General features: G+C 32.9%; 2 protein-coding genes across 3 annotated transcripts; one reads left to right on the top strand and one right to left on the bottom strand.

Moving 5' to 3' along the window:
• Nucleotides 1-5,592: 5,592 nt before the first annotated feature.
• Nucleotides 5,593-13,449, top strand: LOC115986416 (ALA-interacting subunit 3). The gene is made up of 8 exons (XM_031109422.1): nt 5,593-5,984; nt 7,210-7,268; nt 7,363-7,437; nt 7,517-7,630; nt 8,598-8,668; nt 9,306-9,615; nt 11,100-11,389; nt 13,114-13,449. Exons 1-8 carry the CDS (start codon nt 5,894-5,896, stop codon nt 13,166-13,168), a joined length of 1,065 nt encoding a protein of 354 aa, XP_030965282.1. The 5' UTR covers nt 5,593-5,893; the 3' UTR covers nt 13,169-13,449.
• A 1,292-nt stretch (nt 13,450-14,741) lies between these two features.
• LOC115983197 (ribosomal RNA large subunit methyltransferase I) lies at nt 14,742-20,658 on the bottom strand. Of its 2 annotated transcripts, none has more exons than XM_031105841.1 (8): nt 20,500-20,658; nt 18,854-19,079; nt 18,640-18,774; nt 17,793-18,015; nt 16,730-16,916; nt 15,873-16,057; nt 15,637-15,774; nt 14,742-14,999 (listed from the first exon to the last, which is right to left on the bottom strand). In XM_031105841.1, exons 1-8 carry the CDS (start codon nt 20,591-20,593, stop codon nt 14,871-14,873), a joined length of 1,317 nt encoding a protein of 438 aa, XP_030961701.1. In that variant the 5' UTR covers nt 20,594-20,658; the 3' UTR covers nt 14,742-14,870. The 2 variants fall into 2 exon arrangements, with proteins under 2 accessions (XP_030961701.1, XP_030961702.1); XM_031105842.1 differs by having other exon boundaries at nt 20,462-20,541.
• Between the last annotated feature and the right edge of the window lie 577 nt (nt 20,659-21,235).

The raw sequence follows: 21,235 nt of genomic DNA, 5'->3' as shown, positions 1-21,235 counted from the left end.
TTAGAAGTGGATTTACTAAAGAAGATGGTGGTTTTATTTCTGTTGATTTGTTGACCCGAGCATTTGCCATATATTTCAAGGATGTTCATAATCTGCTGACATTCCTGAATTGTAGCCCTACAAAACTTTAGGCTATCATCTGCAAAAAGGAGATGGGTTAGTCTGGGGCTATTTCTACAAAGAGAATAACCCTTGATATCACCCTGTGCTGCCGCCTTAGTAATGAGGCCATGTAAACCCTCAGTGCACAACAGAAAAAGGAATGGTGAAAGTGGGTCCCCTTGGCGGATCCTTCTGGAAGGTTTGATCAACCCTTTAGGTTCTCCATTCACAAGAATAGAATAGGAGACTGTTCTGACACGCAACATCATCAAATTAATCCATTTTTCAGTGAAACCCAATCGTCTCATTACAGATTCAAGGTAAGACCACTCCACCCTATCATATGCTTTGCTAATTAGTTGTTTATAGGAAAACAATACTTTTTTCATTCATTCATATGTATTACATCTTTGTAAAGTGTATATTACAAGAAAGTCTGGTTTTTCTTTAATACATACATTTGATTTTCCCATATACTGAGTAGATCTTGCAAGACATTAAGCCACTTTGTTACAATTCTTGTTTACATAGTTAATCTCCCACCATCATGGATGTAAATACATTAATTTTTTGTTTTTAATGTAATCAATCCATTTTTTGAATTTTATAAACCCACTTTTAGGTGAGTACAACTAAAAAAACACACTGCATATTACATAACGTCCCTGAAAAAAAAATCTTTCAAATTTTTAGTGGGGGTGATGATAAAGCATAAATCCATAATTGCGTGTGTTGTCCCCACGCTGATAATCCCATCAAATCCCCAGTAATACACGTGATATTATTCATTGTCGTCATGAGATGTATGGTTGATAAGTCCACACTTGAGAGGCCCTTTTTTTTTTGGCCAAAAAAAAAAAAAAAATGCCAGAATTGTTTAGGTTCATAGTTAGTTAAGCCAATATCTCACAGAAGTGGCAAACGAATTAGAGCAAATTAAACAAAACCACACCAAGTAATCACGTTGCTAGGTAGCACCCGACCGGTTCTCCAAAAAGAATAAAAAATAAAATAAATAAATAAATAATAAAAAATAAAAAAGTAGAACCTGACCAAGTTGCACCCTAAAATCATGGATCTTGAGCAAGTACTTGCTTTAAATGTACATTTGATTTCTATCTCTTCTCTATATATATAATTGAAATAAAACTTTTAGTGTCAACTTTTCAATATTTCTTAAACTATCCCATGCTATTTAGTTCAAATTGATTTTTCAGTTAGCTCAACTGGTAAAGTCTCTGATGGTTAAATAAGATATCTGGGATTTAATCCCCGTCTAGATCAAAAACCGATTGGTGTCTTGGTCTAATAATAAATAATTATTATCAGGAGCAAACGCTATAGGTTGAACTCTCTCTAAAAAAAAATGATTTTCCAAAAACACAAATTAAGGACAAAACAAGTATTTCAAAAAAATGAGTGTGAGTTTCAAAAGTTTAAATCTTGTGTTGTGTATCCAAGAGTTAAGTTCTTTTAGATATACATCATTATCAGTTTTTTTAAGACATTTTCCCATCTCCCCGTATGTGTGTGTTAAAAATACTTAGTATTCTAAAAAAACAAAGTATTTCAAAGAATGGTTGAAAGAAATATTGGAATAAAATTAAAAGTTAATGGATGAAATAGTCAAACTGAAAAAAAAAATAAAAACCTTAAATATATCTAATCCCATACCTCACATTTTTACATAATTTAAATTCTTTATAAAACTAGAATTATCAAAAATTCAAAATTCTTTAACATTTAAACAAATACTTAATTGAATATGCTTTAGTATTAGAATCTCGTTCTCTTTCCTTTGTGTGTATATATATATATATATATATATATATATATATATATATATATATATATTTGTTGCTTAAAAAATATACTTAATTGGAAAATAAAAATTGCATGAATTGAATTTAAAATGAGCAAGCGTAGGACGTGTACAAGAAAACTTTGTTTCCTATGTTAAGTTAATAGAAACTAAATAAGAAAAATATATCAAACTCGTCCAAATTGTGATAATGTGTCACAATGAAAATCAACGAAATTTTATTATTAAGGAATTACAAAGATGGAGAATATATAACTTTGATTAATGTTTATTTTCTCATTAAATTATTTTTTTTAATCCCATAAAATATAACTTTGAAAGCAAAAGGGTAAATTGTGATTGATAACACTTTGACTTTTGAATCCCACAGATAAAATTAAAATTGATAACATCATTGAATTTTTATTTATTTATCAAAAGGGTAAATGTGATTGTTATGTCAATTTGGTCAAACAAATGGAAAAATCAGCAAAACTTTATTCAGCAGTCAAGAAAAGAGGCAAAAAGGTGCAATAGAGGATTAATGATTGTATTGTGATCCAGTTACTATTTGCTCACATATTGAATTTATAGAAATGGGATACAGGATAAACCTTTAAATACCCATTACAAGACAAAAGATGAAAGTCCAACCAAAACTACATGCGTAGTGATTAATATTCGATTGAATAGAGCTTAGAAATGGCTAAGTGTTCATCCTCGGGTTTAATCCGAGGATGGTATTACAATTGGATGATTTTTCTCTCTCTTTTTTTTCTCCCAAAACTAGATCCTCCTCTGATCTAGGTGCTTCTTGGCTTTATATAACTTAGCAAGGATGCATCTGGATCTTACATTTGGAGGGTCATGATTAGACTTTCTTGATACTTGTCCAATCAAGACCTTACTAGAAGGTTTTTACCCCAGAATATGAGTTAGGGGAACATTGTTCATGATCATTTTCCCATTAATGCGGCCAGCTAAGTGGTTGCAATGCATTTAATGCAAAGGGGATGACTGCCTTGTCCTTCCTTTTTCTTCTCTTCCTTATTCAATACCAAGTTTCCTTTATCCCCCGGGAATTGCACCGTGCTCCCTTCATTCTTGATTCTCGGCCTCTCGAGATTAAGTAGGAGCCCTCGGCACCCTCGTCAACTGCAACATTCCGAACTCCATATTAGTTAAATAGGTCCTTTCCAAGGAGATTTTGTGAAGTTCCCCTCCTTAGAAATGCCCTTGCCTATTTTATTAACTGCTTTGGATCCTCGTCCCCTACCCCCTCATATATATATATATATATATATACACACACACATCATCAAGTCATATTAATTTGAAACTAAATATTAGATTATCAAAATTTTATCAAAAAGTTCCAGTATACACAGTATTAATCAAAAATTTTTCATAAAAAAACTAAAATTAAAATTTTATCTTTATGTTTAATTTTTTTTTAATGGAAATACTAAAACTTCATTAAAAACTAGAAAGAGAAATTACATCATGAAGAAGAACTGTTCTATAAAACAAGGACTTTCTTGAATCCAAAAAGAGAAATTGTCAATGCCTGAGGCATTTTCAATTTTCTTTTTCTTTTTTTTTTTTTGAAAAATAAACACACACATAAGAGAGAGATGATTATTGGATTTTAACCTGCCCATAAAAACGACTAGAATAAAAAATAAGAAAGGAAAGTTAGCAAGAAATAACATATCATCAAATCAAGATGAAATCTAACACGCCTCTTTCTCTCTCTTCCTTGCAAAATTATTCATTACACCTAATATACTATAGATTAGGATCCTCTAAATTTCATAAGGTAATTCCATAATTTCCATTATAACATTGCAAAAATCATTTTAATTCATTTTAAACTGAATGAATTAGATTTCGTTATATCATCAACATTTTTTTTTTTTTTTGAATGAGATTTAAACAAAGGTTTATCTTTCACTATTTTATTATCTATTTAATTATTGATGACATGTCTAATTCACCAATCTCAAAATGAATGTGTCTATATATTTGGACACTCTTACCCAAACTCTACGAAGGATCTTAATCAACATAATATGCTTTCCTCTCACATAAAAATGGGTTCTACCTATAGATCCAGCAAATAAAACCCACTCTTATGTAACATGGAGACGTAAGGGTTTGCAATATGATTAAATAATGTTAAAGAAACAATCTTTTTATACAATTGTTGATGTGACAAATTATAATTGGTATAATATCACTTTTACATAATCCGCAAATTTTTTTTTTAATGGATTTTGTTAGTTAAGAAATACTTTTAAAAACTTTTTGTGTGAAAAGAAAAAAAAAAATTTTTGATAGTTTTTATATTTCCTATAAAAATGTTATAAAAAATTTCTTAAAATAAATAATTAATTAACAAATATCCTAAGTCCACCAGTTAACTGATCCTATATTAACTCAAATATAATATTCCACTTAACAATTATGAAAATCATTGTACCATTTTTTTAGGGGATATTGTATCATCGTGACAAAGGTTTTGTCATGTCATCATCACTTTTTTAAAAATGAGATTTAAACAAAGGTTTAACTTTCACTATTTTATTATCTATTTAATTACATGTCTAATTCATCAATCTCAAAATGAATGTGTCTATATATTTGGATACTCTTACCCAAACTCTATCAAGAATCTTAATCAATATAATATGCTTTCCTCTCATATAAAGATGGGTTCTACCTATAAATCCAGCAAATAAAACCCATTCATATGCAACAAGGAGACATGAGGGTTTGCAATATGATTAAGTAATGTCAAAATCTTTTTACACAATTGTTGATGTGACAAATTATAATTGGTATAATCACTTTTATATATATATATATATATATATATACAAGATAGAAATTTTATTCTAGCTTAGCTTAGCTTAGTCTAAGTGTATACGTGTGAAGTTTCTTTCTAGAGACTTGAATTCCGATCTTTACCCCCCACACCCCACAAGTACTTATACTTGTAGAGTAACCATCAGACTAAGTCTATGCGGTGCTAGTATAATATCACTTTTACAAAATTCATATATATAATAGATTTTGTTAGTTAAGAAATACTTTTAAAAACTTTTTTTATGAAAAGAAAAAAATAACTAATTTTTTTTTTTTTACAGTTTTTATATTTTCTATAAAAATAGTATCAAAACTTTCCTAAAATAATTCATTAACCAATATCCTAATTCAATAGTTAACTGAGCCTATATTAATGCAAACACAATATTCCACTTAACCATTATGAAAATCTTTGTGCCATTTTTTTTAGGGGATATTGTATCCTTGAGCATGATTACGTAGAAAATGCTACTCTTGTTATCATCAAGGTAAATAGTAGTTACCATACATTTAAGAAAGAGAATGGAATGTTCTCAGAAAATACAAAAAAAGAAAAGAAAAAGAGAATGGAAAAACGTGTGGATTCATTCACTTCCCTTTACTATTATTGGTTCAAGACCACAAGTCACCAACCAAACCCAATTATTTCTAATTTTCTCTTTCTTTATTCAAATCAAAATAAAAAAACACCATATTTGAAATCAAAATACTGGTACCCAGTCCAATTGTCCAACCGTGTCTCTCTCTCTCCCCTTTGACCTGATTGTTTCTCTCTCTCTCTCTCTCTAGAAACATAAGAAAAAAATAATATATATATTAATAAGTGTGTGTGTGTGTCCAGCCTCTATAGGGATAGAGAAAAATACAGTCTTTTTTGATCCCCTGAAAAGTCAAAACGTTTACAAAACAAAGCAACAAATACCCAGTTCAAAACAACAACAACAACCAAATTGCCCAATACCCTTTTGCTCTCTCTTTCTGAAATTCCAAGGCTTTGATTTTTAATCAAATTCACTCTGAGGGTTGGTGGGTTTGTTTTTGTTTTTTTTTTTTTTTTTATTTGAGGGAAACAGAGTAGGAAAAAAAAGCAGTGTCTTTTTTATTTTGTTTATCTTTTCGTCTATGATGAGTTCCAATACGGCGTCGTCTAGCGCAGGAGTCGCTGGATCGGCTGATTCTGCAGCTCCCAGAAGAAATTCCAAGAAACCCAAATGTAATTTCTTCTCAAAAGACTTGATTTTTATGGTTTTTTTTTGTGGAGTTTTGGTTCCATCCATGAGTACCCACTTGCTAATTTGTTGAGTTTTCACATGGGTTTTGATTGTTTTCTTTGTATTTTGAGATTTTGAGCTGTAACTCTTAGTGCCAAAATCTAAAAATTTTGACTTTTTTATTCTTTTGGGAATAATTCAGAGATACCCAGATGAATTTTTTGGTTACTGTTCATGAATTTCTGATTGTCATGCTTTGTGGGTTTTTTTTCATGTTCTGTGTGAAGCTTCTGATTGTATTGTAAAGCTGAGTTTTTTTACTTTTGGCTGATCTGTGTGCATCTGAGAGTTTGGTTTTTGTTAGATTAACAATAATCTGTTATAGATTTGGTATTTAATTTTGTACTTGATATGTAACTTGTTAATACAGGGTTTACAATTAATTGATTGTTTGCCTTTTTGTGTTCTAACAAGAGTTGACTTTTTGTCTTAATAACATATCTGTAGATTACAAGATGGATGGTCATGATCTCAGGAACAATGGCAGATTTTATTTCTACCTATATAGATTTTTACTATTTTTGTTGCTCAAAATTTTGAGATTTTCATTTATTATCTATAACAACTTGAGTTTGCTTGTCACTACTAGAACCTTGTAAGATACTAATTAAAATTGTTTCTCTGGTTTATAATTAAATGTGTTGTCAATGTTGATGCCAGTGCTTTAAGCCTTTTAGCTTGGTTTTTTGTAGCTAAAGTGAAATGAATGAAAAGTTGAGTAGGATAACAATTGGGTGGCTTTATTGGGTATAGTCACGTGCCTTGCCCCTACTAGGAGGGGTATGTGATTTATTTGTTAAGAGTTATGGTCAAGTTTCAGGCATGCCTTTTGATCTCAATACATGTTTGTGTTTAATCAGGTGTTTGTAGAGTTATGTTCAGTATTCTTTGTTATGCATTCTAGAATTTAGGAAGTCAATTGATATGACATCTAGATGCTCACTTTTGTCTAATACACAAAGGTGAGCATTAGTTAGCTTTTACCATGTAGTGAAGCTGTCCACGATTTTCCCTTTTACCCTTTTTATTATCCAATACAACATAAATCAGCTAAAAGTTGACTTTTCTTTAGAAGCTCCAATTATGTTAGCAACTTGTTTGCAAATTCTATGAAACTTCATGGGATTTTAAATGGACTAAAGCAGATTGCCTTTACAAAATTTTCAGATTCTAGGTTTACTCAGCAAGAACTTCCAGCATGCAAACCAATTCTCACACCAAGATGGGTAAGCTTTATAATTGCTCATTTTTAGTTTCTCCCAGGTGACGTTCTCGGTATTCAAGGAAAAAAAAAAAATTAATCTCTATCTCCATGTGCAGGTGATTTCAGCATTCTTGCTTGTTAGTGTTGTCTTTATTCCCATTGGAGTTGCTTCCTTGTTTGCTTCCAGAGATGTATGTTCAACCATGACCCAAATGTTTGCAGTTTACTTCTAGTTCCACATATAGTTGATTTGGAATCTCTTTCTACCAGGTTGTTGAAATTGTTGACCGGTATGAAACCGAATGCATACCGCTGGAGAAAAGAAATGATACGGTCAATTACATACAGACCCCTGGAGATAAACCATGCAACCGAACTATAACAGTAAGCCTCTGAATGCAATTCTCATCTATGTTATTATTGTTTGTTATTAGAGGGATATTTCTACAGTAGTAATCAATTGCTGTAGTAGCTGTAGCAGTGTAGTTAAAGCACAAAGCCAAAAGGCGACCTTAAGGCATCAAGTCATTGCATCTCGCGAGGCATGAGGTGCTAAAAATGTGTTTGCCCGAGATGTTTACCTAATGAACTCCAATTATATGGATCCAATTTATATTGGAATATTATAATCAAGTCTCTGTCCAATGGAGAGGAGTTGGTCTGTAAACGATTATATGGTTGAAATTTTATAAAAATCTGTTTCTAAATTGATAAATATATATTCACTTAATTTTTTGTTTCCCCTATTTTTTAGAGAGAATCATAGAAAGAGAGCTGGCTAGAGAGAGAGAGAGATTTGGCCTGTTCACACCTGTCAACTAAGATTTTTTTTTTGGGGGGTGGGGGGGAGGAGGGGTCTTTGCTGAGCCCTTTGTCATCTACCATTTTTTTTCAACAGTTGCATCTCTTTGCTAATGTTTATGACAAACTTGTCACAACCAAATTATTTTAGGCAAATAACAGAACTTCCCTTTTAATGGAATTAGCTCTTTGGTCCTTTTCTTAAATTTCATTAAGACTCTTGCCTCAAGCACCTTTCACAAAGTGTAAGGTGCTTGCCTAGGCTCTAAAGGCAAGTGCTTCACTAAAAGCACCTTCCCTTAGGTCTTCAGAGGTGCCTTAGTGGCGCATTGCCTCACCTTGCCTAAGTGTTGAGTTGAGTACTTGGCTCACCTTTGACTACGCTGAGTAGTAGGAGGGGATCTTGGAAGCTACTGTAACATCTCTAGCAATATCATTCTCTGATAACTACTGTGTTTTTAAGGTGATAGACTGTTTTAATTTAAAAGAAATTCCTAGTTCCTAAGTTTACAAAATGGCTAAACTTCTATTTTCTTGTTTATCTGGAAAGGTACCAAAGCGAATGAAGCAGCCTATATATGTGTACTATCAGCTTGACAATTTCTACCAGAATCATCGCAGGTATTCTCCCCTGCCTTTGCCATACCCTCCAAATATTTTCTATATGATTAATGTAAGATACTATTTCATGAAATATGGCATCCTTTTTTTCTTTTTTTGGTGGCCTTTGAAACTTAGATCTCTAAAGAGCAGGCGGGTAGACAATAGAACATGGTTAATCCTGTCAATAATGGAATGTGGTGAAGAGTGCACCTTTTTAAAATTGTTGCTGCACGTTATGATTTAAGAAAGGATTATTGGAATTGGGGGTGCAGTAACATGAAATTTTTTTAATGATGGTTTTCTTACCATTCGAAAACACAATATTGTGCCTGCTTCCTGGTAGGTAAAAATCACTGCAGTTGGTACTACAGGGAAGTGATTCCATTCATTAATTCGTGAAAAATAGCATCACAGAACTATTGGAGTGTAAGAATGTGCATCTTACCAACTATATTTGGTTTTTTAGTCAATTAAAATGACACGTAAAATATATAACAAGTTATAGATTGGGTATTCACATGGGCACAGCCCCACTCTTCTTTGCCTTGCTTTAATAATAGTTTACTGTCATTGACAAATATATGAAATATACTTTGTAAAAAATGGAAGTTTCCTTGGTGAAAATCAAGTGTCACCATGACTTTGTATGATACAGGTATGTGAAGAGCCGTAGTGATGCGCAGTTGAGAAAGAACTCAAGTGCTTCTGACACAAGCACTTGCAAGCCTGAAGATACAGTCAATGGGAGTGCGTCACTACCAATTGTTCCTTGTGGTCTTATAGCTTGGAGTTTGTTTAATGATACCTATAGCTTCTCCCGCAACAACTCAAAATTAACTGTGAACAAGGAGGGTATTTCATGGAAGAGTGATAGGGACCACAAGTTTGGCAGCGATGTCTATCCTACGAACTTTCAAGCAAATGGAACTCTTATAGGTGGTGCATCGCTCAATTCCAGCATACCAGTAAGCCTTTCATTACTTCTTGTCTGGTAGAATTGAAGCATAACCAGTATCATATTTCTGCACAATAGTCGACTTACTAAACCAAATGGAGCGGTTGTGCTCATTATCAGAATAAGGAAAGATGTCTGCTGTTATCTAGTATTTTAGGATGTTTTTCTGATAAATTTTTTTTTGAGATAAATCCAAAAGGAGCATAAATGGGGTACCCAGGATGTATACAAAAGAAGTCAGGCTAGATTTTTCTGATAAGCAGTTCTTAAAAATAAGGGGATGTCCAATAGATAGATCTATACAGGAGAATATTGAGACCAACTAAAACTTCTTGAATTCTAAAATTTACAATAGCTAAAAGTTCTATAAGGAAACTGAAGTAATATTTTCTTCAAACAAAAATTTTACTAATATTTTATTAGTTTATGCATAGGAATTGCATCTCCCACAAAAAGAAAAAAGTGCAGAGAAAGAGATTTATAAATGGGAATTTCCCTTGTGGTCAAATACTTTGCTCTTTTTTTATTTTAATTGTTTATTCTAGATGCTGTCATCATTTTTAGTATGCTGCTCTGGAGGCTACGTTGCTGTTCCTCTGCCACTCTCTCCAACTCTCTGAGAACTCTCACAAACCATCAGAGACATTTGTTCTCTAGCTGCTGAACAGTTTAGAAGCAAATGATTGACTGTGACAGAGGATAAATTTTGGAGATCTGTCTGTGTGCTTGTGATGGGCTTAGGGTTAAGAGAATTTGTGGATCTAGGGCTTTAAAAACCTGAAAAGAAACGGTTAAGGTTCAAGGATTGACTAGAGTTTTGGAAATGTTATGAGAATGAGGGCAAGTGTACAGTGAAGAAGAATAGAAAATAAGAACATGATAGGCAATCTTTCGTTAACACTTAACTCTATATTCAATACCAAAGTCTGGAATATTTTGAGTACAATGACACATATGTTATAGACACTTGTTCTTGTACTAGTAACACTAGTACTCCTAATTTTAATTGGAAACTAAGGAAAACTCAAATAAAAGCTAACTTGGACTCTCAAGACACGTAAATTTTTGTAAGTTTTTGACTCGACTCGATTACTAAAATCCCCTTAATACATTGGAATGGAGAATGATTAAAAACTAACCAAAACTCAAGGAATAAAAACCCAAATTAAAGATGTTTTAACCTATAAATTTTTATTTATTTATTGAGAGTTCACCTTCAAAACCATGTAAGAATTGACCCAATATGATGTTGCACGTGAGCCACAAAATAAATCTTGAAATCTACAAAGAACGGTAAATCAATCTTCCATGGCTGTAGTTGGGTTCATTTTACTATCCAATTCATAAAATTTACCTGTAGTTCACTTCTCCTGTTTTACCCACTTTTTTAATATCTCTAATATATGAATAGCTGTTTGGTGTCATTCTTATCCAAAACTGCTTCAGCCAATGAGGCAAGTGGTTAACCTGGTCAAATATGTTTTTTGGCAACAGTTGAGTAAGCAGGAGGACCTCATTGTATGGATGCGAACTGCTGCTCTGCCAACCTTTAGAAAGTTGTATGGGAAAATAGAGGTGGATCTCGAGCCAAATGATGTCATTAGTGTCACATTGCAGAACAACTATAATACTTACAGTTTTAAAGGCAAGAAAAAGCTTGTGCTTTCGACCACTAGCTGGCTTGGCGGAAAGAATGACTTTCTTGGCATTGCTTATCTCACCGTTGGCGGGCTGTGCTTCTTTTTGGCTTTGGTTTTCACTCTAGTATATCTTGTTAAGCCAAGGTAAGTTTCTTTACCACAATAATCTTGCTCTTAATATCTAGGACTCTCTATAAGAGTGAGGCTGTCAGCTGGTGCCCTTGTTTGAGCTTTCCATTTTTGCAGCCTATTTCTTTTAAATATGTCTGGCCAGACTCTAGGGAAGCATACTAGGGTACATTAGTGTTTTAGGCTTTGTTGTCTCTGTTTCCAGGTACCTGCATAAATTGATTAATTGGCGTGGTGAAACAGAAAGTGAACTTTTGGTCTTATTTCTATATAATTTCAAAAAGATTCGGACATGGGCTTTTGATCATGGAACTTACTCTCTTTTGATCATGTGTTAGGCAAGCATGTAGTAAAAATGTGTGAGCTAAATGTAGGCATATAATAGTTTTCTTCCTCTTACTTATTTATATTAAATAAATCTCTACTTAATAACTCATTTCCCTTGGTCTTTTGTAAATTAAGAATTTACACCCACCATTGTTAATTGAATATTTTTAAATAAGATCTATTACATAGTTAAACTGAAGTTTTGATGTAGAAGTCAGAAAAGTTATAATATATTAAGTTAAGCTTTTTATTTTAATTTATTTATTTAATGCAAAAGATAGTTGTTGTTATTGAGAAAATATTATGCCTGTTTATGTAATCTGCATTACATAATTGGTTATTTAGTCTAATGGCCTAAAATCATCTTGTTCCAGCACAATTTTGTGACTATGGTGGAGCTAATGTTCAGTTTAATTTAGGGGTGGTAAGAACTAGGTATATGTTAGCATTAGTGTCTATTGATTAAAATGGACCCAAGTTTTATTTATTCTTTTTTTTAAAGAAACTGGACCCAAGTTTTCGGGCAATACCTTCTTTCGGAAAATTATGTGTTTATTTTATTTTACTTACTGGAAAACCTTACGAATGATCTATTTAAATCAGTAGCTTTACATGGGAGCATGCGTAATGGTGTAGGGGTTGCTGGTTGGATTCTCCCCATGCTGCCTAGGGCCAGTGGCCACTCACTTATTAAAAGGGAAAAAAAGAAAAAGAAAAAAGATAATACTTAATGGGGTCATTGAAATGAATCTTTTCTTGGCGATTGGCTGTCAATCTTGTAATTACCTACCAGGCTTCAACATCTTTGTAGGCCTGCCTCTTGTCTTTTGATGCACGTGCAGTTCTTGGTTGCTAGAGTGACTCCAGAGTATCAGTTTAAATGACACACTCTCATTTCCTCATTTCTTCCCCTTTTTGGGTATCCACATATTTTTCTTATATGGCCCCTTATCCAGCATAGCACATTCATTTATTTTTGTTATATAGACATGCTTTTCCTCCAAACATATCATACAGCTAGTTTTACCAAGATTCATATAGTTTTCCTGTTGGACTTGTCAAGTATGCCACATCATGCTCTAGATGAGCTTTACTTAATTGCTCTTGTCCAATTTAAAGAAATGTCCTTGTTTATCTTGTCATCCTTGTGGATAATTCTGAGTTAGATAAGAGAAGAAAGAATCAAGTCTTTTAACTTATTAAGATAAGAACTATCTGCTAATACCTAGTTCAGCCAATGGGGTAGGGTAGGATACTGTGCACCGGGGTGTAAAAATTCTTTATGAAGAAACATTTTTCATAAGGAATTCCTAGGCAAAAGGAGGGTAAGTAGGATTTAAAAGCAATATGTAGATAGTTATGTCCTGTAACTCCTGTTACTAAATTTTACTTCTGTTTCCCTCTATTTTCAGGAGACTTGGAGATCCTTCTTACTTGTCATGGAACAGAAATCCAGGAGGGCGTTAAGAAAGTTTCTGGACCTATTATGATGGCTTATCTTGAGCTAATCATGGTGTATAATTTACATGATGTAATTTTATGCTTACTTCACCCTTGTGTGAGTTGTACCGATATGTTGATATATGCTCTCAGTAGATGCAACATATTTTGAACAAGCTGTACCTTAGGTTACAATTGTATTTCATATTAATTTTTTTAATTTGTTTTTATGTGCCTATATGGTTCTGAGGGCATCTTTGTGCAAAATTCTTTTTAAATTTATATTTAAAAAAGAAGTTAAATTCGTATTCCGCTCTGTGTGGCATATTATGATTGCAGATTGCAGCAAGTAGCAACTTTAATGATCGTCATCACTTCATGTCTGGCTAAAATGTTTCAATCCTGGCTAAAAATATTTTTTTTATTCTTGTTTGTCAAGTTTAGTACAAGTTATGTTTATACTTGAAAATTTGGACCTTTTCAGCAAGTTAAATAACTAGTATGTGAATTTTGAAGAGTTTGAATCTGTAACATTTTAAAAAAAGAAAGAAAAAATTTATAAAAAAATAAAAAAAGGATTCATTTGTATTGGTGAGTTTGGAGTCCTATTGTACAAATGCCTAATAAATTTTTTTCTGCACTTCAAATGCCTCAAAAAACACATAATGTATCACACGTAAGCCATTTGATTGAGGCCATATTTTCAATTGTGACTAAAATTTCCTGATAAAAGGTAGCACCAATTTTGGACAAGGTTCATTAGTCATTTTAAGGCATTTTGGTACAAGCATTAATGTCTGCACCTATAGGGAGCAACATAAATAATGTACCAATGTACAGGAACAAGAAGATGGCGACAGAGAACCTTTTTTTTGATACAATGGGAAGTTTCATAGTAATTTATCATTTAATTGGAACATACTGTCCTAGATATGAAATCAATTGGTACAAAAGGACCAATGGGGTAAAGTTGGTTGCTCAACATGATGTTAACAATATGCAAGGTTTTGGACCTCTTTAGATAGCTTAGGGTATATTTGGTAATTGCTTTCTCCTCTTATTTTCTGTTTTCAAAAACTATTTTCTATTTTTGAGACTAAAATATTTGTTTGGCAACACAAAATAGATAAAAAAATAAAAACTGTTCTCAAAACTCAATTTGTGAAAAAAACTTAAAATATGCAAAAGACTGTTTTCAGTTTCTAATTTTCAAAATTCAATGAAAGCACACATTTAACTTAATGAATCTATTTCATTTAATAAGTTAGCATTGGAATTCAAATCTTAGTAACAACATATTTGAGTATTTTTTTCTTTTTTTTCAAAAAAACTATCTTTTTAATTTCAATTAACCAAACATGTTTTTGATTTCAAAAATACATGAAAATTGTTTTTTCTTTATATTTCCAAAAACAAATTTTTGAAAATAGAAAACAAAGACTGTTACCAAACATATCCTTAGATTATGCATTTCTAAGTGGCTGATCTAATTTTAAAATATTTCCAATGAGAGCAGACACCAGAGCATGTAACTTCAGCTTGGAAAGCATTTTGATTGACTGAAATTTCTCACAATTTAAATTTAAAAAAAAAATTAAAAAAGAAGAAGAGAAGAAATCATGTATAATTCTTAAAATAGTATTTAATATAGTTAACGGTTCTTTTCATCACGTGATGAGTTTCCAGTTAGGTTAGTTGAAAAACCAATAGGGATTGTGTTTGTGTCCATTTATAGTACTCTTAGCAAAATGTTAGAGAGGTATGCGCCTTCAGGGTAGGATGGGTCAATAGGATGATCGCATGCTGCTCCGGCCTGTCGTAGAACTGTAATTTTCCTCCCTGCCATTGATGCAGCACCCTGATCACAAAGAAAATGATTTTCAAAGTTAATTAGAGAAATGTGTTAATTACTTCCAATTAAGATTAGAATTGGCTATATGTTTGCCCTCAAATTTCTAATTTTTGACCAACAACTTTTTGGAAGTAGCATATTTTTAACACACTGAAAAAGGGGTAGCATCAATTCACCAACTGCTTTATTCCAGTCAAATGAAAGGAATAGGAAACTTGTATTAAGAGAAATCGAGTAAAGCATTGTAGCTAATTGGTTGGAAGACGTCATGGATTCAAGAGCCATTGGGTGCGTATGTAACTTATTAAAATATATATATATACAAAAAAAGAAAAAAAAAAAGCATAATCTTGACTCAACAGACAGGCCTTCTAAGGTATGTATTATGTATGTTCCCATCCCAATGTAAAGCCATGATAATATTTCTTAAATTATGTAATCATAGCAAGTCTGTTTAAGATATATTATTATTGAAAGAGAAAGAAAAGAGTGAAGATTGAAGAGTCATCCATGGTACAGATTGTAGCAATCATTCTTGGTTAAAAATCTATGTACTTTGAAGTTGATTACAGATGTAAACTTATACTCAAGGAAGAAGTCAGAGATAATTATTTACCTGAAGAGTACTAATAAAAAAAATTACCTGAAGAGTAGGCAAGAACATCCCACTTTGGGTCATAGCTCCCGAACATGAACAGGTCATGAGAAGACCACCTCTCTTTGTTAATTGCATTGCTAATGAGTTTAAAGTTCTATACATGCCTAATGCACTTTGTAAAACCTGAATTAAATAATGACCCAGTTATCAGCAGAAAATCGCACAAGAATTAGAGAGTAAAAAAAATTGTATGGAATCACTTAACATGAATGTTCAAATACCTTTTTTCGTGGTGCTAATTTAGGAGGATCAACAATGATTACGTCCCATGATTCATTTTTAGAAAGAGCACCCTTCATAAATTCCGCTGCGTCTTCTCTGAGAAATGATATCCTTCCAGGGTCCATGTTGTTTAGAACAATATTTTCTTTTGCTAGCTCCAAAGCTGGCAATGATGTATCAACACCTAAAAGAATACTAGATATTTAAAAAACACGTGTAGCTTAATGATACATGCAATCTTAACATGTCTACCTCAAATAGAACCAATAGAATATACATTGTCATATTCTTGATGTACTCTCAAGAACCAATACAGAGAAAGTTAAATAATAATGAAAATCTCATGTGATGAAATCTCCTAAACCTAATATTATATGAGATAGCAGTGAGTATGCAGGGGATGAGGTTATGTATTACTCGTGTATTGATAATAATGATTTAATTGTTAAGTATGGAAAATTTCTAAAAGTTTCATAAGAAAAGCATTGCACAACATCTAATGGCTCTTTGACCAAATATTACATTCAGACGTTTTGCATTGTATATTAATTTTTGCTCAATATTTGTCAGATCTTACAGGCACAATGGCTAAATTTTACAAAGTTCATTTAAAACAGATTTTGACAAACAAAATTTTAAATAGATGAAATTCTAATCACAACACACACACACACACACAAAAGATCTGGAAAGAAAAGTTCACATAATTAGTCAATCATGCCTTCAAGAATTTCAGATCTTAATTACGAATGTCACACATAAGATGGTGAAGCAAAGCCCCACAATAAGAATCATAGATAAGTCATATCCAGCAAGAATTGAAAAGGAAAAATGACAGTCAGCAATGAACTTATACCAGTGACATTCACGGCACCTCCTCGTGCTGCATTCAGAGCAAAACCACCACTGTAGCAGCAAATATCAAGGACTTTTTGACCATCTGAAATTGTTGATATGAACTGACGGTTTTCACGCTGATCAGCATAAAATCCTGTCTTTTGGCCCTCCAATGAAATTGCATAGAAAATCCCATTTTCCATAACCTAGCATAACAAAATTACAGGTTGGCATAAGACATTCAACAAATCTCATAAAGAATGGCATAAGACAAGAAGATTCAGCCAGAAGGCACTTCCAAGATTTTATATCAAATTGGATTCGTGGAACAGGTTCAAATTATATACAAGTTGCATGAATATGAACCCAGCTCCACATTGGCTAAGAAGAACTTCATATTCAGGTATAGTACAGGTTTTATTACTCTGGTTCAAATTCAAAGATCTTTTAGATTCCATGAAAGGAGAATTCTTCAATCAGAAGGCCCTTTGCTATAGTTAAGTCACACACACACCCCAATGGTTATCAAACCCATGACCTCACCCTCCATCTCATTATTATGGAAGGAGGAAGTTCCGTTTAAATTGGAGTTCATTGGCGTCAATTAGAAGGCCCACAGAAGATGAAATGGCCTAAAAATATACATGCCAATTAAAATCATTACCAGACACGAACCAAATTTTGGATTCACAAGGGTAGAAATAAATGCAACAATGACTTTGAGTTAAGTTATTTCAAATATTTCAATGGAATTAAAAAAAGAAATTGTAGTTGATTCATGTAAGAAATAGAAATATCCAGACAATATTTTTACTGTTTCAGATTAGCAAGGATCATAGTCCCTGAAATTGGCAGTTTCCTCACTGAAAACATATTTCAAGAGCAGCAACGCTTCAGAAAACCTTTACAAACCAAGAGGCATGCATCCCTAGTAGGTGAGTGCTTGCAACCAGATGAGATTTGGGAGTCCTGGGGTTTTGTTTTTGGTGGGGGGGTGTCAAGCTATCACCATGGTGATCAAAGAAATTGGTAAAGGCCAAGAATAAAATGAGCAAAATGTAATGTTTCAAAGGATTTTCTACCTTCGTTCTTTCTGGACAAGCAGATGGACGCATTTCCTTCAAATCTGATAAATTTATTCCTTCTTCTTTTAAAATCTCAACAGAAGGTCTCCAGTTTATATGATTAATTTCATCAATTCTACTGATACAAGCCTCAATTTCTTGTTTGTACTTCTCAACCCAAGCAGCTGATGATGCTATTACAGCTAAATCTCCAAAAACATCAACAATTAATCCTGACAATCTGAGATAAAGAACTGACATCAATTAAGTGTATTGGCATTTCCAGGAACAATTTAATTTACAAATAGGAGGGGTAATGTGGGAACACCATTTCGTCCTGGATGCAGGACATATGTTGGACTCTGGTTCTGATAATACCATTTGTTCTGTGCACATAGGACTTACATTTAGCTTTTCTAACCACCACCACCCACCCCCCCCAAAAAAAAAAAAAAAATTACGCTCCACAAGCTTACTTTATATTGATTTAGCAATGATATTTATATATTTTTGAGCACATATATGTATGTTTGTATATGAATTCTTTTCAAAGCTCTATATGTCTATAAGTCTCTTAGCAGAGGGAAAAGTGTATAAGTCAATTGCCCATGTAGTTACTTTCTAGAGAGCTATACCCATGGCCTCATTTGTTGATTGGAAATCAAGACCTTATTTAGTTTCATGTGTGCTTGTATATGATGCATGTATACACACATGAATTAATGACTAGCAAGGGAATAAAGATCATGAACAATTTCTTATCTCAACCTCAAATCAAATAGTAAATTTTATGGACATGGCAGATGTTATTAAGAAATAAAAAAGGCCACCAATAAAAACTTCACCTAACTAATCACGTCAATACCTGTCTCCTTCACTATTTACTAAACGATATGCATTTGTATTGGCCGAGGGAAGCCCCAAACTCTTACGTAATTCTCTAGCTGCATCAATTCTTGCTTCAAGCAGTTTCTCCATGTTCAATGCACACGGAGGATCTCTGTTTCATATAAAGTAACAGCTTAACATCCTTGTGAAAGAGATAAAACTGAAAGGGAAATCCCTTTTTAAGTAAATACCTCGTTGCCTCCTCTTCTAGCTGCATTAGCCGAACACAAAACATGGAAACTGAATTATACAATCCCCACCCTATTGGTTTCTCTGTCCCATCAGCTACCAGCACAATATCTCCAGTCCTGGGTGGTGGTCTACCAATTATTCTATCAACGGCTCCACTATACACCATTGGGCTACCATCCTTAAAGAGCTGTGTCTTCCCCTTCTTTAGTACAACCTTTGCAACACCTACCAAACAAAAACCAATTACAATAAGATTTCAAACTTAAATGACATTAAAACATTTTAGACAAGAATTTCCCATATAAGACATTACTCAAGATAGACACAGCAAAAAGAATGCAATGACACTGTATAAGGGAAAGAAAAGAAAACTTTAGCATTTAGAGTATAATCTTCACAAAAGAAGATGATAATGATGTAAGGTTCCAACATCGTCCACATGAAAGGTTAAGAGAACCAAAGATACACCACTGGGCCAAACTGCAATTTTGCTCAAGTTCAAATTGAGGCAGTGGGCTTGAAATATCTATAGCATAGGGTAAAAGAGAGGATGAATGTCCCATTTAGAAAAGGCTGTCCCCAATGCACAAAGCTCTCACTTCTACAGGGTCTACGAGAGGTGATTGGTAGGAAGCATAACCCCCAATTTTTTTAAAGGAGATGCTGATTCTCGGATGCAAACCCGCGACATGTCATTTTTTTTGGAAGACACTTGTCATTGCACCAAGACCAGCCCTCTTAGAAAACAGAAAAATATAGCATCATAAAAATTGTGACACCAACAGATTTTTGTACTAACACGCCAAGAATTCTCACCAATAAAATCTCTCAAAATGAGCACAGATTGCATTTACACTCTCAGGACCCTAAAGGAAAATGAAAGGAAAGAGCACAAATTGACTATATCATGGGAATTGAATTGTTCAATCATCTGAAGGTCTAACAATACAAACCCTTCAAGAAGTCATTAAAATAATGGACACAACACCGCACTGACTTCAAATTTTAATATAAATCAAAGTTAATACATTGACACCCTAGTGTTAAAAAAATAAAATAAATTAAAAACTTGCAAGTGAAAGTAATAAAAACAAAGTATAATATTTCAAAGAGCGTTCCTTAAACCCTGAACTTAGTCATGACCTCAATCCAAATATGTTGTGTTGGTGTTAATTGTATGTAGCCAAATCATCAACTTTTTTTAGAGAGCAACTTGCCTTGACTGTCAGTCCCCCTCATTTTCCCATATTCTCTTCCTCCAAAATTCTTTTCCTACTATGGTAAGTAAAACCAGCCAGTTAACTTGTTGGGCTCATTAAAAAGAAAGTAAAAGCCATTGTCATTATACAGAAGGACTATGCAACCAATTCTAAAAAAGGAGAAGAAGAAGATAAGGTCGTCTACATTTTCCAAGTTTCCAATGACCCATTTGATTTCATAAATTGCAGAAAGAAACAAAATTTATGCATAATTTCTTTTGGCTTTTACATGTATTTATACTGCAAAATCAGACAAACCCAGAAGCCAAAATTTGCAGATATTCACATAGAAACAGAAACAACAACAACAACAACAACCAAAAAAAAAAAAAAAAGTCTTAAAAATACCCAGATGCTCAATCAACTAGAAGGACACAGAGAGAAACCTTTGGGTCGAGAAGAAGCAATTTCTTGAAGAGTGGTGCCTGGTATTGAAGAAAAAGATAGAGACTTTATCAAGCGCGCCGAAATGTGCTGCATGTTTTTGAGAATACACAAAAATAGTTTTTTTTTTTTGGTTAGAATTCCCTTACCACTTATATTGATTATTTTTATAAAAACAAGTTAGTAATAAAATTTGGAAAAATATTGTATAATAAACCTCTTTGGTATCTTTTTCAAGTTTTTTATTTTTTGGGAAAAAGATCAGTGATGATTTTATTTAATTAGCTGGTAAATCAGCTATAACAAATGGAAGACAGTTTGAAGGACAGACTCAATCTAAACTTTAAAAGGTAAAAAAGAAAATATTCTCTTAATTAAGGCACGTGCAACAACATTACTTGCTGATAAACATGAGAGAAAGAACAACTCTGTGAAGAGTTTACATGAAAAAAACTAAACTATCTTTTATCACGTGTCCATAAGCCGATCGTAAAGTATCTTTTATCAAGTATTCATAAGCAGATTGTAAAGTATCACCACGCCTGAGAAACCTTTTCAAGTTAAACTCTAAAGTTTATGCATAAATGCTAACTATATATGGTTGTAATTGTAATAATTTATTCATTTTATGAGTAACAAAAACCAAACTATGATTTATCTAGTACTAAAAATCATGTTTGATTGTGTTGAGGGCCATTTGTGGAAGCCCAGACAAATAGAAAAGCCCAATAATGAGGA

Source organism: Quercus lobata, chromosome 4 (genome assembly GCF_001633185.2).
Source record: "Quercus lobata isolate SW786 chromosome 4, ValleyOak3.0 Primary Assembly, whole genome shotgun sequence".
NCBI lineage: Eukaryota > Viridiplantae > Streptophyta > Magnoliopsida > Fagales > Fagaceae > Quercus > Quercus lobata.
This window is presented reverse-complemented; position numbering and strand designations above follow the sequence as displayed.

Coding starts and splice junctions, on each gene's coding strand:
- LOC115986416 (XM_031109422.1), top strand. CDS start 5,894: ATGATGAGTTCCAATACGGCGTCGTCTAGCGCAGGAGTCGCTGGATCG. Junction 7,269..7,362: donor CAATTCTCACACCAAGATGG/GTAAGCTTTATA, acceptor CTCCATGTGCAG/GTGATTTCAGCATTCTTGCT. Junction 7,438..7,516: donor CCTTGTTTGCTTCCAGAGAT/GTATGTTCAACC, acceptor TCTTTCTACCAG/GTTGTTGAAATTGTTGACCG.
- LOC115983197 (XM_031105841.1), bottom strand. CDS start 20,593: ATGCAGCACATTTCGGCGCGCTTGATAAAGTCTCTATCTTTTTCTTCA. Junction 19,080..20,499: donor TGCTTCTTCTCGACCCAAAG/GTTTCTCTCTGT, acceptor TTTGTTTGGTAG/GTGTTGCAAAGGTTGTACTA. Junction 18,016..18,639: donor GTAAATAGTGAAGGAGACAG/GTATTGACGTGA, acceptor TCTTTATCTCAG/ATTGTCAGGATTAATTGTTG.